This window comes from Sminthopsis crassicaudata, chromosome 5, assembly GCF_048593235.1.
Source record: "Sminthopsis crassicaudata isolate SCR6 chromosome 5, ASM4859323v1, whole genome shotgun sequence".
Lineage (NCBI taxonomy): Eukaryota > Metazoa > Chordata > Mammalia > Dasyuromorphia > Dasyuridae > Sminthopsis > Sminthopsis crassicaudata.
In genome coordinates, this window is record NC_133621.1 from 299,079,515 (window position 1) to 299,097,556 (window position 18,042).

The 18,042-nt window shown below is 42.3% G+C and overlaps 1 protein-coding gene and 1 long non-coding RNA gene across 4 annotated transcripts; one reads left to right on the plus strand and one right to left on the minus strand.

Annotated features, from left to right (window-relative positions):
• The first annotated feature begins 5,233 nt into the window (after nt 1-5,233).
• LOC141542651 (galectin-1-like) lies at nt 5,234-9,463 on the plus strand. 3 transcript variants are annotated; one of them, XM_074267229.1, is made up of 6 exons: nt 5,249-5,879; nt 6,196-6,379; nt 7,020-7,111; nt 8,079-8,158; nt 8,566-8,737; nt 9,234-9,463. In XM_074267229.1, exons 2-6 carry the CDS (start codon nt 6,226-6,228, stop codon nt 9,378-9,380), a joined length of 645 nt encoding a protein of 214 aa, XP_074123330.1. In that variant the 5' UTR covers nt 5,249-5,879; nt 6,196-6,225; the 3' UTR covers nt 9,381-9,463. The 3 variants fall into 3 exon arrangements, with proteins under 3 accessions (XP_074123329.1, XP_074123330.1, XP_074123328.1); XM_074267228.1 differs by lacking the exon at nt 7,020-7,111 and having other exon boundaries at nt 5,234-5,879; XM_074267227.1 differs by lacking the exon at nt 8,079-8,158.
• Nucleotides 9,464-9,675: 212 nt separating this feature from the next.
• On the minus strand, nt 9,676-12,839 carry LOC141543179 (uncharacterized). Its single transcript, XR_012482367.1, has 2 exons — nt 12,493-12,839; nt 9,676-11,572 (listed from the first exon to the last, which is right to left on the minus strand). It is a non-coding gene; the product is annotated as an uncharacterized LOC141543179 (long non-coding RNA).
• Nucleotides 12,840-18,042: the final 5,203 nt, after the last annotated feature.

Below are 18,042 nucleotides of genomic sequence, written 5' to 3' on the forward strand. Positions count from 1 at the left end.
GAAACCCTGTGTCCCTTTAAGGATTAGCAAAGGAGACTCAGAGAGATCTTCAGGCAAGATGGGGGGAAAGTGGGAACATATTCCCTGACTCTGGAGTCACAGGAATTGAATTTGACTTTGGCCTCTGACACTCACTGCCTAGATGACCTTGGAGAATTCCCTGGGCCTGTCTCCTCAGGAGTAAAATGAAGAGCTTGGCCTCCAAGGTCCTTCCAGTTCTCTCTATATCTATGATCCCATGGGTCTAAGTCATTCCCTTGCCTGTAACATGAGTTAGTTGGACTCTGGCCTCTAAGGTACCTTCTTTGAGCCTATGAGCTCTCCTCTCATCTGCTGAAGTATAATAAATTCCATGAGCGTCTCATACATTCATGTGTGTCCCCCCCCCAAACTCTTCACATCTTTTAAAAGTACTAGCTCCTAGATTTAAGACTGAAAGTCCCAGTCTAAATCCCTTGGTTGTAATTTGGAAAAATGAATACAAGGGATAATGTTATAAAAAAATTACTCATGCATATATACTGTCAAAAATTTATAAATAAAATTAAAAAAAAATAAATCCCTTAGTTGACCACTGAGGAAACTACACTTCCAGCAGGGAAGTGATTCCCCTACCCAGCAAGTGCCTGCAATGGGATTTGAACCCAGGCCTTCCAGATTCCGAGTCCCGCAGCCTGTGAATCAGAAAACCTGCTTATGAATCCCCCCTCCCAAACATGGTAGTTGCGTGGCCACAGACTATTCATTCAACCTTCCCGATTTTCAATTTCCTCATCCATCCAATGGAGGAAATAGTATCAAATTAAGATTATTCTCAGGAAAGTGAGATAGAAACACTAGAGCAGGGGAGCTCTCATAATTGAGAGTCAGGAGTGCTGGTTTCAATTCTGGCTCTGCCCTTTACTTTCTGCAGAGATCCCTCCCAGGGCAGCAATGTTCTCTGTAATATATATGAGAATCCATTTCTTGATCATCCTTAATGATGCAGGTTCTAAGCAGTTCTACCAGCAGGCAGCTTTGATTTTGAACAACTTCTTCCTTATTTTGTGGCAAATCCAGTCTCCTTGTGTGTCCCACCTCTTGGCTTTCCTTCTGAGACCATGAACAAGGAAACTAATCCCTTTTCCACATGACAACCCTTAAAATACAGGCGCAGCCCAGGTTTGGGGCTCCCCCTTTCCACTCTTAGAGCAGCAGATTAGGTCCACGTGATAGCTACCCTTTCTCCCTTCAGGAATCTAGAGGTAATTGTGAGAAGTTGAAGGTTTGAGCCCCCATCAGGTGTGTTGCTCCCAATATCACTGGACTGATTGCCCCCTTGCTCCACTGAACTGCCTCAATATAAATCAGTTTTCTGAAACTTAAGAGTCTTAAAGCAGAAGTCCTTTGATTAATTTCTATCATTGATCCTCTCAGGAAGTCTGGAGAAGCCTTTCTGAGTAAAGTTTTTCTTCTAATAGTAGAAGGAAATAATACATTTCAGTTAGAGTTCAGTGAGCTTTTTCCTCTGCAAGATCACAAATCCTTTGGAATCTCTCCATGGACCTCAGGCAGATCTGTGAATAAAAACCCCTACCTTAGAGCGTTATCTCAAGAATTGAGAAGTTAGGGAACTTGAGAGGTAGAACTCAAATCCAAGTCTTCTTGACTTTGAGGGAGTAGATTTCTATGCACTGATGCACTACTTTTAATCTCATTAAATTCCCAATTTATGATGAAACAGCTTTGGGGAATGGAAGTGACTTGCAACTGTAGACTAGCCTTCTGGTCCCCCTCAAGAGAGGAACAAGAGACAAGAGGGAAAGAGGAGAGAGGATGGGGAAAATCAGAATCCTTCCTTCCCTCATGCCCTCTTTTTCCATCCCTCAACCATCCCTCTTTGGCTTAATGGAATCCCAGATACCTCCATCCTCTGACCTTGTACCTCTGTTTCATTAGGTCTCAATGTCAAGGGAAGGGTATAGGTGTTATTAATTAATTATTAATTAAGGGGAGATGTTTCACAGATCTAGGATCATCCCTAGCATGTATTCCATTCTCTGGCAGCATCCAGGTACCCCATTGGGTTACCCACCACCCCTTTCTCTGAGCTAGCACGGCAGGGCTTTCTGAGGAAGCTCAGTGTGCTTTATGGTATAGACATGGCAGGGAGCACTTTCTGACAGCAGTAGCCTTGCACCCCTTGAAAAAAGTTGGGCATCCTTCATATCACAGGTACAAGCTTTCCATGAACACACCCTCCACTTCCACCTCTAGCTGAGGGAATCAAGCTCAAAGTTAGGGGGATCTACTTGGCTAAGTATTTTATCACTCAACAATGTCCCAAGAACCTAGTCTGCTGTGCTAAGTGTGGATGTTACACGTAAAGGAAAAGCAAACCCGGTCCTCAAGGGGTTTATGTTCTACCATGCGTTAATGTGTTATTCTTATTGTTGCTATTTTTTAAACAGATTGTGTTGAATGATTTGAATGAAATGCCTCCGTCATTCACAATGACCATTAGTAACTACCTACAGCTATTCAGTTCTTCACAGGGCTTGGAGGATCACACAGAATCTTCTGTCTTCATTCAAGTAGGGATGGGAGAGTATTTCTACCTCCTGAAACCTTTCCACAATCCCTTCTTTGGGAGCTAGGCAGAGATTATCCTCCCCCAGACTCAAGCAAACTAGGTTTGTGAATTGGTCGGTGTGAGCCCTTCTTTTTCCAAAGGGATCAAAATGACATCACTCTGTGAGAGATAAGGTGCAGTGTGTTCAGCTGTTCCTGGAGAGACCAGTAGGAACTCAGAATGCTCTACCATACGTCAGGCCCAAATAGTCCATATAACCAACTCCTACTTCTGGAGGGCGATAAAGTTTGCAAAACACTTCCCTGCAAACAACTCTCTATTTTCCCATTTTAAAGTATCTCTTTGATCATTTTAAAAGACATAACAGGTAATTTTCCAAGTCAGACTTTCCTGAATTATTTCTTTTAAGATTTTTACATCAGGTACAGAAATGAGGTAAAGAAAGAAACAGCAAGTAGGTATATAAAAACTAACATTTTTTGAAGTTTCAAGACCGAAGAAACAAATGTTTAAAACTATACTAAATTGTATGAAGTTTTATTATCTAGGAACAACTAATATAGAACCAGGGAAGCAGAGCCTCTTCAGAATTGACCTGAGAATGAGACCTATTCCAGAATGTCCAAAAGAAGATATTTCCTGAATGAATGTAAATTGTTAGCATTACTGTCTTTCTACCCAAGTTACTTATACCTTTGGAATCCAATTCTTACTGGGCAACAAGAAAATTGGATTTACACACATATATTATATCTAGGTTATACTGTAACACATGTAAAATGTATGGGATTGCCTGTCATCTAGGGGAGGGAGGGGAAAATTTGGAAAAATGAATACAAAGGATAATGTTATAAAAATTACTCATGCATATATACTGTCATAAAATTATAATTATAAAATTTAAAAAAAATTAATAATAAAAAAACCCCTGGCACCCAAGGGCTACACTGATGTATCTGGAGTTCAAAATATGCTGATTAAATGGACATTGGGAATGAATCACTAGGACACTTGACATGATCAATTATTTTTTGGCCTTCTGTTTCATGGATTTTGTATTTATGTTGAAGTTTTCTTGCTTACCGAGGTAATTCTTTCTGGTCAAACTTAAGTTTTGTGTGTCCTTTAACTAGTTGGATCAGTAACTTGACCTACTTAATTCAGATGGTAATGAAAACCCTCATGGATTTCACTTATGCATAAGTAATCCAAGGGAGAACTAGGCTTCTCACTCCATCATCCATAAAAAGGGGAAACTGAAGAAATTGAGAGGATTGGGATAGCAAGTTAATACTTGTGGGAATTGAGTGAACTACATTGATGCTATTTTGGTACTCAGTTCTGGAGATAGCCTATTCCCTTTCTTTTTTGGTTATGAATCTAATCCAAATTCTTCACGGGGAGAAAACTTTTTTCATTTGTGGGAACTGGGATGCGATCTTATTGTACTATTTCAACCTCACCTCCAAGAAAAGGAAAGCTGGATCGCTTCTCCTTGCTACTGAGACTTTAACTAAGGACCTAAGTTATGCTGACCTGAAAGCTGGTCAGATCCAAAAAAGATTAATGCAAGAAGTTTTTTCACAATCATACATCTCAAATATTATCTGAAAAGTGACTAATCAAAAAGGTATTGTTTCTACAAATCTTTGAATTGTATAATGAACTGATGCTAAGTGAAATGAGCAGAATCAGGAGATCATTGTACACCGCAACAAGATTATACAAAGATCGATTCTGATGGACGTGGCTCTTTTCAACAATCAGATGATTCAAACTAGTTCCAATTGTTCAATGATGGAGAGAGCCATCTACACCCAGACAGAGGACTGTGGGAACTGAGTGTGGATCACAACATAGCATTTTCACTTTTTTGTTATTGCTTTGCATTTTAGTTTCTTTCTCGTTTGTTTTTCTTTTTGATCTGATTTTTCTTATGTAGCATAATAATTGTATAAATATGTATATGTATGTATATATGTACATATATATGTGTCTATATGTACATATATATGTGTATATATATATATATATATGTTTAACCTTTATTGGATTACTTGCTATCTAGGGGAGGAGATGGAGAGAAGGGAAAGAAAATTTGGAACAAGAGATTTTGCAAGGGTAGATGTTGAAAAATTACCCATGCATATGTTTTATAAATAAAAAGCTTTAATTAAAAAAGAATTGTATAAAGACACTTGGGAAGAGTACTACATCTCTTTTCGCATATTCAGGAAACTGCACCTGCTGACTCCCCCTCCCAACTTGGACAGTTCCTAATCTTTCCCTCAATTAAAAAATCATGTACTATCTGATACCCTAACGCAATAATTGTTTTTAAGTAATTGGCTCTATTTGAACAATAAGTTTTCATGTTTAAAAATCTGTCTTCCCTTGTATTTAGGGCACAATCTTTAACATGTGGAATCAGCCTGGTCCAGGTTTGTTGGGTAATTGCCAGACATTCCTTAATACATCTATAGCTTTGAAAAACTGAACCTTTGTGTCCTCAGTCATTTAATCATTCACCCATAACATGATGATGCTAAGATTTTTAATCTCCCTTTTATAGAGAAGGAAACTGAGATTCAGAGTGGAGATAGGACTTGCCCATGGATCACGTGGATCACAGTGCAGGGGGTGAGGAAGTATGGAGATGCCAGGACTAAGGGGGAAGTGAAGGGAATGGAATCAGGCTCAGAATGTGAGGCATGTGGAGTTGGTGGGAGGCTTGGGAGAAGGGGAGCTGCATCTTTTCTGCCCTACTCACTGCTGGGAGCTCTCTCCCCAAGTGATCACCAGGCATTTTCCTTTGTTGAAAGTATTCAAGGAAAACTCAAATGATATCTTGGAGGGAAGGTTTTTCAAAGTTTTATTTTATGTAAATAGATGTATGAAATCTCCTCCAAGTGCAGATTTGATAATTCTGCAAAAGAGTAGTGACAAGGACCCAATCTGTGATTAAATGATGGCTCATTCTCGTAGGAATCAATTGGTTCATCTTTTGCCCAGATCCTGTTGTTGAATTGAATGGACTGGTCCATCTCCACTTTTCCCAAATTCTTCCTGGTTCTGCCTCTGAGGCTGAGTGGGACCAGGCTAATTCCTGTCCTGTTGGCCCCTAGCCTAGGTCCCATTCTCTGGCAGCACCCAGAAACCTCACTGGGTTATTTACCACTCCTTGTCCTGGGGTGGCACATTAGGGCTTCCTGAGGAGCCTCAGTTGGCCTTCCTTCAAGCTCATGATACAAACAGGGAAGAGAGTGATTTCTGACAATGGACCAGAAGATCACAACCTCAGCTTCAGGTACATTTTTATTTTATTTTATTTTATTTTATTTTATTTTATTTTATTTTATTTTATTTTATTTTATTTTATTTTATTTTAGAATTCAAAGTTGTTTTTTTTTAGAATTTTTTTCACAGTATATATGCATGAGTAATTTTTTTGTAACATTATCCCTTGTACTCATTTTTCCAAATTATCCCCTCCCTCCCTCTACTCCCTCCCCCCCGATGACAGGCAATCCCATACATTTTACATGTATTACAATAAAACCTAGATACAATATATGGGTGTAAATATTCAGGTACATTTTTAGACTTTCTATTTTTGTATTTAGGGACATGGAGGAAATTCAAGGAGCTTCTGTATGGCTGGAGACAGGCACAAAGCCCTGGTGCTGCCCAAAGACATTGGAGAGACTCCCCGATCCCTCATCCCAGGGGGAGACCAATCTGCTTCCCTGCCCTCCTTCTACCCACCTCACTCTTCAGCGAACCTCCTCAAACTCAGTAATCACCTGGGTTAGTTACTCTCATCTTGGCAACTAGGTTTCCCTATTTGTAAAACTTGCATGCTTTAACCATGTGATAGAGTGGAAAGAGCACTGGCCATGGGGTCAGAGGCCCTGCTACAAGGCCTGGCCCAGCTCCTCACTACCCAAGTGACCCCCAGCTCTCACTTTGGGCAGCGGTTAAGAAACCCGATGGTCTCTTTGGTCCCTCAGGATTATAATGTTGTCTGATGAGGATTTCTGCCTTCAGATGGACTCTTTGGAGGCCAGGGGGCTGACTCTCACCCAGCCTTCTTCCAACTGACCCCTTCCCTTCTAGACGATATCACAATTTGGTTCTCTCTAAAATTAGTTTTGCATAGTCTCCCCCAATCTCTCCACCACTCTCTCTAATCCCATCTTTCAAAGGACATTTTTCTTGGGGGGAGGCGGAATGTGGAGGGGAAGTGATCAAAGAGTTGTTCCCATGTGGATTGGCTGCTGGCCCAGCCCCAGAGATAAGGCCTTTTGTGCTCTGTGTGGACTCCAAGTGCCTGAATGGGGCTGAGGAGGGGTGGGGTGAGAGTGTGACTGGCAGAGTAGGGGGAGGGCTCAGCTGAAGCCCTGGACTGGACCACATATTTGAAGGGGCTGATACTTCCTTGACTTAGCATCGCTGCAGTGGAGTTGGACCTTGTCCTTCAGGGACCGAGCTCAGCCACAAGAATCACCGGAGTATTTCTCATCCTTCATCATGGTCAAGGTGAATGCGCCAGAGGGTACATAGACCGAGAGTGTCTTTGCACATACAGGGTATGGGCTGAGGGTCCAGGTGTATCATCTGAAGTTAGGGCTTGGGAAGAAGCTGGGAGATATGAGAAGGGAGTGTCGGGATACTCTATCCTTCCTTTCTCTCTCCTTCCCTATCCCCTCATCCTTATTTTATTGACCCTTAAAAAAATATTCCCAGCTTCACCTTACACCTGTGGGCTATCCATGGCCACTGACCCCAAGGTCTATCACAAGCTGCTAAGTCCAGACAGATCCTGGAGAAAGGGGAACAAGGGGAAAGTGGGAGTTGCCATGGATTAAAATTAAGGTGTCCCCTGACTCTCAGAGGCTGCACTTGAGTGGGGTTTGGTAAGTAGGATGTAGGAGGATTCCCTTCCTGGAGTAAAGAGAGCAAGAAGAGAGGGAGACAGGTAGAGCTCGATCTTCAGACTTTCTGGAATGAATGACTGTCTTACAGAGTTAACTCCAGCCTATCCTGGTGGTACAGGAAGTGTCCTGGCTGAAGGGGATCCATTAGAAAGACCACAGACTGGGGCAGAGGGGAAAGTGACTCACTGGATCCTTCCAAAGTCTAACCTCCATCTCCCCTTTAAAAATAAAACCTCATTAACCTCATAAATAACTTTCTTGCCTGTTGTCTAGGAAGCCAACTCAGAAGACTCCCCTCACCCTTCCCCCCAATTATTCTCTGTTGGTTTAGAACATGAAGGGACCCCACATCTGTGCATCCCTGGTTCCCTTAAGTTTCTCCAAAAAAAGCATTGGAAAAGCCAAATGCCTTTACCTTGGAGTTTCTGCCAAAGTCAGCTTGATTCCTCATGCAAACTAGCCTGAAGGCTTCCTAGAATCTTCCTGAACCGTGGCTGCTTCCCAGTAGATGCTCTGGGTCCCCTCAGGTTCCAGCCAGTTCCAACCTTCCTCTATTTGGTCTGTTTTAGGAAATGATGGTCTTTAACTTCCAAGTACTATCTGGAGGGACTATAAAAATAGAAGGAGAGATTCCACCCGATGCCAAGCAGTAAGTGGGAGGTGGGACACAACAATTAATCCCGAATGAAAGCTGAATATGTGAGCCCCCTGCTTGCACTTCACCTTGATCAGAAGCACCCACCTGGCTTTGCCTTGTGCCCAAGTAGCAGAGCCAGGACTCAGCATCAGGGGAAACTTCCCAACAGAAGCCATCCAGTAGCTAGAGTGGACAGTTTCATAGGTGGTGAGCTCTCTGCCTCTGAAAATAGTTCAACATGAAGGTGGTTACTTGTTAGATGGGGTGGGAGGGTGCCTATAGAAGTGAAGTCCTGGTGCTTTGGGCCAGGATTGGGGGATTGTTCCTTTGAGACTCTTCCATCTCAGGGATTCTCTGAGTGGAATTTCCCAAGGTGCTGTGCTGCATGCCAGTGATGGAGGTGTATACTCAATTACCAGATTTAAACTGAAAGTGGGTGAGGACTATACTAACATTGGCATTCAAGTCAACCCAATCTTCAACCATGAAGGGAAGACCAAAGTTATCTGCTACAACTACATGGACAAAAGCTGGTGGGGAGAAGAGGAGAAGACCACCAATTTCCCCTTTGTGCCAGGGAGCAGAGTGGAGGTAAGACCCCAGTATCGGGACATGGAACGTTCCACCTGAAAAAGACCCAAAAAGTGATCTTATCTACCCCCTGCATTTGAAAGAAGAGGCCTGGAAGCAAACCGATGGGGAAAAGATGAAAAGCTAGAGGGGAGAAGGGTCAGTGAGTTTTGCAAAGGTCGGTGCCAGGGAGCCCAGCAACCCTTGAGTTGAGTGGGTTGGTAGGGGAAAGGATTGTGAAGGGTTGGGGTCCCAATAGAAGTAGAGCAAACTCTGGGTTGTCCCATGACACATAATAGGAACCCAGATTTCAAGTTGAAAGGAACCTCAGGAGCCATCTAATTTGACCCCCTCATTTTACAGAGGGGGAAACTGAGGTTCACAATAAAGAAATTATTTACCCAAAAGCCACACTGTGTCTTGTAGTGAGTATTTTGAGTTGGAATTTAAACCCCAGTCCCTCTGTCTTTAAGCCCAGGGCTTTGGGTTCACTTCTTTCTACCTTCTCCCCATTCAGATTTCCATCACCTTTAATGGGTTTGGATTCACTGCAATTCTACCTAAAGATGTTCAAATACATGTACCCAATCGCCTTAAATTAAATGCTGCCACCTTCTTGCAAACTACTGGTGACTTCAAAGTCAGAAAGGTGACTTTTGATTGAGCTCTTCAATCAAGCTGGCTGCACACCGTTCTTGTCTCTTGTGGCTCTCTTATTACTAATAAAAATGCTGCTGCTGATGACAATTGATATTGTGTTTTTCTGGTCTGGGGGATGAAGGGCTGAGTATGGAGTTGGGGAGGATGACCCTGAACTAGCCCCTTCAGTTCAATGGCCCTTTGGTGATTCTCCACTAGGATCCATGGTTCATTTTTAGAGAGGAAAAAAAATGGAATCTTCCTAAGATTTTTCCTACTATTGCTCTGAAATTTTAACATATTAAAAATTCTTGTACTTCATACAATATTACTTCCCTTTTAATTAGGTAAGGGAAGGAAGGGTCAGAAGTATGGGAACATGGAATTTAAAAAATATTGAAAATATTTAAATAAAATTTTCACAAGATGAAAATATAAGAAGACATTATTGTGAGAAGAGCTTGCCCAGACTGTCAGGAATCCAGGCCATCACGCAAAGGTGACAAACATTTAGGAGCCTCCACAATCCCTGATTACCAATGGAAAATGAATTTTCCAGAGTAATAAGCTCAGGGGAACTTCTGTTTATTAGGGAAGGGAGGGGACCAGACCTCAGACTCTGGAAAGCTGCTAAATCCAAACCATAGAAGCCCTGTGTTCTTTTGAGGATCAGCCAAAGAAGCTCAGGGAGATCTGCAAACGTGATGGGAGGATATTAGGAAAAGACTCTCTGGCTCTGGAGTCAGAGATATAGGGCTTGAATTTGATCTCTGACACTCACTGCCTAGATGACCTTGGAGAAGTCCCTGGGCCTCAGGTTCCTCAGGGATAAAATGAAGAGCTTGGTCTCCTAGATCCTTCCATTTTTCTAAATTGTGCTCCCAGGGGTCCAAGTTATTCTTCAGCCTCAGTTTCCTCCTCTGTTTCCTTGGGGATGCTTTCTTCAGGGCTTTCCTGTCCTTTACCTTGGCCCCAGTGTCTTTCTACAACTGTCACTCCATTCCCCCCAAATTCTGAAAAACCCTGGCGAGGGAAATTTGAGAGAGACAGGGGGAGTTAACTAGAATTATAAGTGAAAGTGGGGCTGGGGACAGGGACACCAAATCTCAGGGATAAACAAACTGAATCTTGAAGATAGATTAGATCTTAGAAGGGCTCAAGGGACCATCTACATAGTCTGTCCTGCCTTCTTCAGAGAGAGCGCTTATGGCCATTTGTTGGAGGAAAAGGACCACTAGGACCTGTCAGAGCCCAGATGGAGGAGGAGCATCAACCAGAGTAGGGTGACTGACCTCCTAGCTCCATTGTGGCTGCCCTGTCTCACCTGTGAGGAAGGAGAAGGTAGGAGAGATGAGGTTTACAATCTTGGCATTGGCATTGGCAGGGCAGTGCAACCTAGGGTTATCACATAAAATAGGTATCATGACCCATTATGGAGGAGAAAAAGTTCAACTGCAAGACTCTGATCTCCCAAAGGTAACTCCTCCCCTAGTTGGTTGGCTTCCTTTGTTCTTAAAGAGGATCAAGATGACATTACTATTTTAAAGTCAAAGTACATTGTGTCCAGCTGTGGCCAAACATATTCAGAGAAACTCAGAATGAACATTTGGGGTGGATTCTCTAAATCTACGTATCTCAGATTTCGATGGAGCTACTTCAGTTCCATGATGGGCAGTCCTGCTGTCTTCCATATCACACAATCTCTGACATTCTTCAGAGCGCCCTGGAGAGTGTCTTTGTATCATTTTTAGCCACTCTCTGAGCACCTGCCTTATGCGGATTCGCAGTAAAATCATCAATCATCAAAAAATCAGTCAAGCATATTTTGCATTCAAACAAAGTGGCCATCCCATCATTGTTGTTCTTCCTGTAGCAGAATGTGCATGCTCGGCAGTTCAGTTCATGAAAGTTCCTCAGTATCCGGTACCTTTTCCTATCAGGTGAACTTGAGCATCTTCCCAAGATAATTCAAATAAAAGAGATTCAATTTCCTGGCAAATGAATTCCCCATTCATTTTCTGGGCCATTGTAACAGTAAGAGGATACGGTTATCCTTTCCAGATTTCATAGACATACAACAGTCAGGTCAACACAATGGCCCTGTGGAAACTTCATTTGGAGAGTTAGTCTTCTCACCCACATTTTTCTTCAGAATCCCCAAATACTAAGCTAGCTCTGGCAATGCATGCATCAGCCTCATCATCAGTACCTACATTCCTGGAAAATAAATTGTCAAGTTAAGTGAACTTATCCACAATTTTTAAAAGTTAACCAATGTTTTCACGTATGGATGGTGTGGTGGGTGGAACACCTGTGTTATCTTGGTGTAAATTGTTGGTCCAGAATGAGCACAATTAACAGAAAACCAATCCATGATGCTTTAGAGGCCACACTGAATACACAATTATCTGTGAACAAAAAATCAGGCATCAACTCTCCTCCCCCCTTTAGTCTTAATTTGGAGCCTTTTCAAGAAAAATAATTTACCATCATTGCAGTAGCTGACCTTGACACTGTGTTCCTCCACAATGATGGTGTCTGACCCCATTGGTGACAACATCATGCTAAAAAGCAGAGGAACAAGCACACAGCCTTATTCATATAACTGGTGAATGGAAAAGCTCTAGTTTATTGTCCATTATCCAGAATCGGAGCAAGCATGCCATCATGAGACGGTCATTCAAGACAGATGAACTATTCAAGGGCAACCAAATTTTGCCATGATCTCCCATAAGCTTTCATGATTGGTAGTATCCAAGGTCCAAGTCAGATGCACGAATGTTGTGTACAAATCTCTGCTCTGTTCCTAATATTGCTCCTGAAACTTTCCAATGGTAAACATGATATAGATTGTTCCTTGGCCCTTTCTGAAACCACACTGGCTCTGCATGACTATCCAGGTAAAGGATCGGTCTATTAAGGAGAACTCTGACAAGAGACACATTGCCAAAGATCAAGAGGGAGATGCTCCCTGTGATTGTCACAGAACAACTATTTCCTTTATCGTTATAGAAATGGAGACATCTGTGAATTCCTGGGGGATAACCTCCTCTTTTCATATAGCTTGGGAGATTTCAGCAGTGTTGATATGAACAATGGACCCCACAACCTATAGAGAATCACCTTATAAATCTCACCTGGAATAAGTGCACCAGACTATTCACAACAGGTAAGGAGCCTAATGGTCTTCTAAACTTCTTCAGTTGGAAATTGGATAGAGAAAGACTGACTTCGACCTAAGTTATACAGTCAATGAATCAGCCTTCACTGATGAAGGTCTATTGAGAATACTATAGAAGTATTCAGCCCAAGTGTCCAGCATCATATCCTTGATGTTTGCCAGTGCTGATACTCAGATGAGTAAAGACTTATGATTTTCTGAAAGCTGCCCATTCCTTTTCTGCTCCACTGGTAACGACCCCATGTTGGCTCAAATTTCTCTCCAATTTAGCAACAAATTGTTCATGTTCAGAGAAGCCTTCTCATCTGTTGACATTGTCTTCTGGTAGTCATATTGCCTTGGGACTGGTACTTTTGTTGAATGTGAATATTTATCTTGGAGAAGATAAGTCTATGATCAGTCCAGCACAATGCAACATGCATAGTTTTTGTCACTCCCCAGTGTAAAATAGTCTGCAAAATGCCAATATTTGTTTTGAGGGTGCATCCACAAAGTGTATTGCATTTAGATAAATGAAAAACAGTGCAGGTGATGAGAAGGGCATGAGATGCATAAATCTTTAGTAGTGAATGAATAGCAGTTGCTGTTTCCAACTCCAATCTTCCCAAGGACTCCCCCCTACATCTGATAGTCTGTGCCTTGTTTAGCATGAAAATCATGCAAAATTTTAAGCTATTCCTTTTAGCACAATGATGAAGACCTTACCAGGTCTTCATAAAATTATTCTTTAACCACATCATGAAGGGAATAAAGGCATTGATAATGGAGGCGAAGCACTTTTCTGCAAATGGCAATTCCATTATCATCAGCCTACCATTCAGGCCTTTTTGGAGGCATACAAATTTGTTGGCTAATATTGGTTTGGAAGGCAATACCAGTTCACAGTGCTTCCTTTTACTGTGGCTGCTTCAGAAAAACATGGATACAAATATAACTGCCAGCTTTCTTTTACTCAGGGTTGCTTTTTGGATCTGATAACTGCTAAGTTCTCTCCCAACAAGAATTATTCTTCATTCTGGTCTATTGGATATCTTGTTGTCCATAAGTCTATGAACATTCTGTGTAGCAATGGTGTACAGAATCATCTTTGGAGAATTTTTTATGCATTTATTTTTCTGTTTCAACTGCAGAGTGAGACTCTCCCCTACTGAAGGAAATAGGCCAAGTTTGGATAAAGAGGCAATTTTTAGGGCATCTTTCTATCCCCTTCCTTATCCCAGAAGGTGAACAGTGCAGACTTTAAAAGGCAGCACAGACATCCAGGGCTGTGGAATGCCACTACTACTTTCAGTAAGAAGATGAACCTATGACCTGGTCCACTTGTGTGGTTCTGACTATAGAGCCCAGAAAAAATGGTAAGATGATATGGGTCATGTCTTTTGATTCTTTCACTCTCTCTTCCAGAGTCATGACAGTCCAGTGGAAAGACAAGATCAAGATGACTGGTCATAGTTCCAGATACAGTGGATGATCTTGGTGTCTTCTACATGTAATGAAGCTCTAATCAATCCATAGTACCTGTTTCAGCTGCCTTCATGGCCATTGCCAACATCCAACAATCCCACCAAGGGAGATCTTCACATGTATGGGATAGATACCCTCCTCATTCACTAAATCATTTGATACCCCGCAGTCACCCTCAACCTGGTTTAGCCCATCGGTCAAAAACAATTGCCTAGGAGTGCCACTGCACATGCTACAGCTTCTTGGAGCCACAGCTGACAGGTGGCTAGGTCACATAGACACCAAAAAGTTAATAAGCAGCCCTGAGACGGGCTGAGGAACCTTTGAACCTCAACAAGCCTTCTATGGACATACCCTACACCTCCACCCCTAGCTGAGGGAATCAAGCTCAAAACTAGGAGGGGAAGGAGAGTGTCTACCTGGCCAAGTATTTAATCAATCAGCAATGTCCTAAGACCAAGGCCTCAGGGGGCTTATGTTCTACCATGTGCTAATTTGTTGTTCTTATTGCGGCTGTTTTTTAAACATAAATTGTGTTAAATGGTTTGAATGAAATGCCTCCTGGGCTCAAGAAGAAGAATGTTCTCCACAATTCACAATGACCATTAGTAACGATCTCTGTTCAGCTCTACCTAGGGCTTGGAGGATTGCATGATGTCTTCACTCAAGTAGGGATGGGAAAGTATTTCTACCCTCAGAAACGTGTTCTCATCTTTCCACAATCTCTTCTCTGGGAGCTAGGCAGAGATTATCCTCCCTAAGATCAAAGCAAACTGAGTTTGTGAATTGGTCGGTGTGAGCCCTTCTTTTTCCAAAGGGATCAAAATGACATCACTCTGTGAGAGATAAGGTGCAGTGTGTTCAGCTGTTCCTGGAGAGACCAGTAGGAACTCAGAATGCTTTACCATAGATCAGGCCCAAATAGTCCCTATAACCAACTCCTATTTCTAAAGGGAGTTAAAATTTCAAAGTATTTCCCATTTTAAAGTATCTCTTTGATCATTTTAAAAGACAACAGGTAATTTTCCAAGTTAGACTTTCATGAATTATTTCTTTTAAGATTTTTACATCAGGAATGTTGGAGGGGATATGGGAAAACTGGGACACTGATGCGTTGTTGGTGGAGGTGTGAAAGAATCCAACCTTTTGGAGACCAATCTGGAATTGTGCCCAAAAAGTTATCAAACTGTGCATACCCTTTGATCCAGCAGTTTTACTTATATCCCAAGGAAATACTAAAGAAGGGAAAGGGACCTGTATGTGCCAAAATGTTTGTGGCAGCTCTTTTCATAGTGGCTAGAAACTGGAAGATGAATGGATGTCCATCAGTTGGAGAATGGTTGGGTAAATTGTGGTATATGAAGGTTATGGAATATTATTGTTCTGTAAGAAATGACCAGCAGGAGGAATACAGAGAGGCCTGGAGAGACTTACATCAACTGATGCTAAGTGAAACGAGCAGAACTAGGGGATCATTATACACTTCAACAATGATACTGTACGAGGATGTATGCTGATGGAAGTGGATATCTTCAACATAGAGAAGAGCTAATCCAATTCCAATTGATCAATGATGGACAGAATCAGTTACACCCAGAGAAGGAACACTGGGAAATGAGTGTAAACTGAGCATTTTTTGTTTTTCTCCCCAGATTATTTTTACCTTCCGAATCCAATCCTTCCTTTGCAACAACAACAACAAAATTCGGTTCTGCACATATATATATTGTACCTAGGATATACTATAAGATACTTAATATGTATGGGAATGCCTGCCATCTAGGGGAGGGGGTGGAGGGAAGGAGGGGAAAAATTCGGAACAGAAGGGAGTACAAGGGATAATGTTGTAAATAAATTACCTATGCATTAAAAAATGTTATAATTATAAAATTAATTTAAAAAATTAAAAAAAAATTACATCAGGTACAGAAATGAGGTAAAGAAACAACAGCAAGTGGTATATAATGTGAGAAATCAGCCTGGTCCAGGTTTATGGAGTAATTGCCAGACATTGCTTAATATATCTATAATCTTGAAAAACTGAATCTTTGTGTCCTCGGTCATATAATCATTCAGCCATAACAACTAGGAAGGAGGATAGTGCAAGGATTTTTATCTCCTTTTTATAGAGAAAAGAAAACTGAGATTCAGAGCGGAGATATGATATGCCCGTGAGTCACACAACTGGCAGAACAAGAGGTGATGGAGTAGGGAGATGCCAGGACTGAGGGGGAGGTGAAGGGGCTGGAATCAGGCTCAGGATATGAGGTATATGGAGTTGGTGGAAGACCTGGGAGGAGGGGAGCTGTGTCTGTCTCTCTGCTCACTACTGGGGGCTCCCTCTGACTGGTGATGATGGTTTTTATTTCTCCAATTTCTCCAAGGTTTATGTATTGCTCCTCTTGACCTTGAAATAAATGGTGGGAGAAGGGTGTTGGGCTTTGGTAGCTGACCCTTGGTTGCAAATTCAGAGGGACTGTCCTATAGAACATGATTTAGCTTGGTCTTGCTCATCCTCACAGGAAGAACCAGAAGGAATTTGGAAAAGTGCAGAGGGGGACCAGTCCATTCAGTTAGATAACGGGAACTGGCCAGAAATAGAACTAGTTGATCCCAAAGAGAATGATTTTCCCATTATTAGAGATATTCATGGGAAATCTAGCAGACAGCATGGAAGGAAGGTTTCAAAGGTATAGTTTATGTAAATATGCAGATTTGATGCTTCTGCAAAAGGATAGGGACAGGGATCCAATCTGTCATGACGTGGTATGTATAAGGAACTGCCAAGTAAGGAAACTCTCCTTTTCTCGGCCTTATCCAATACAAATCAGCACCAACACGGAAACTTAAAGTCTTTTGACTGGTTTGTGTCATCGACCTTCAGGGCAGCCTAGTGAAACCCTTCTGAGAAAAATTTTAGGTTTTAGATAGGAAGAGGAAATAGAACATTTCAATGAAAATAAATTTGTAGTTTCTTTTTCCCTTTTCAAGTTCACAAATTCCTTGGAAGCTATTGATGGATGCTGGGAAGCATTGTGAGCCTCGGCCTCAGGTTAAGATTTGCAGCTGTAAATTCTGGCCTTCAGGTTCACCTCAAGAAAGAAACAAGAGGCAAGCGGGGAAAAGGGTCTCATACTCCCCCTTCCCTCCCTCAACCATCCCCATTTGGCTTAATGGAATTCCAGGGCCTCTAATCTCTGACTCTCTACCTCTTTTTCACTGGGTCTCAATGACAAGAAATGGGTCTACAAGTGTCTAAGCCCTAGCCTGGGTCCCATTCTCTGGCAGCACTCAGGGACCTCGTTGGGTTACTTAGCACTCCTTTCCTTGAGCTGGTAAGGCAGGGCTTTGAGTTACCTCAGTTTGCCTTCCTGCAACCTCATGATACAAACAGGGAAGAGAGTGATTTCTGACAATGGACCGGAAGATCACAACCTAAGCTTCAGGTACATTTTTAGACTTTCTATTTTTGTATTTAGAGACATGGAGGAAATTCAAGGAGCTTCTGTATGGCTGGAGACAGGCACAAAGCCCTGGTGCTGTCCAAAGACATTGGAGAGACTCCCCGATCCCTCATCCCAGATGGAGACCAATCTGCTTTCATGTCCTCCTTCTACCCACCTCACTCTTCAACGAACCTCCTCAAACTCAGTAATCACCTGGGTAAGTTACTCTCATCTTGGCAACTAGGTTTCCCTATTTGTAAAACTTGCATGCTTTAACCATGTGATAGAGTGGAAAGAGCACTGGCCATGGGGTCAGAGGCCCTGCTACAAGGCCTGGCCCAGCTCCTCACTACCCAAGTGACCCCCAGCTCTCACTTTGGGCAGCGGTTAAGAAACCCGATGGTCTCTTTGGTCCCTCAGGATTATAATGTTGTCTGATGAGGATTTCTGCCTTCAGATGGACTCTTTGGAGGCCAGGGGGCTGACTCTCACCCAGCCTTCTTCCAACTGACCCCTTCCCTTCTAGACGATATCACAATTTGGTTCTCTCTAAAATTAGTTTTGCATAGTCTCCCCCAATCTCTCCACCACTCTCT

What these genes read in the sequence shown, in the direction of transcription:
- LOC141542651 (XM_074267227.1), top strand. Translation starts at nt 5,815, where the DNA reads ATGATACAAACAGGGAAGAGAGTGATTTCTGACAATGGACCAGAAGAT. An exon ending in CAAACTCAGTAATCACCTGG is followed by an intron (nt 6,380 to 7,019) that starts GTTAGTTACTCT and finishes TCCTTGACTTAG; the next exon opens with CATCGCTGCAGTGGAGTTGG. An exon ending in TGCCAGGGAGCAGAGTGGAG is followed by an intron (nt 8,738 to 9,233) that starts GTAAGACCCCAG and finishes CTCCCCATTCAG; the next exon opens with ATTTCCATCACCTTTAATGG.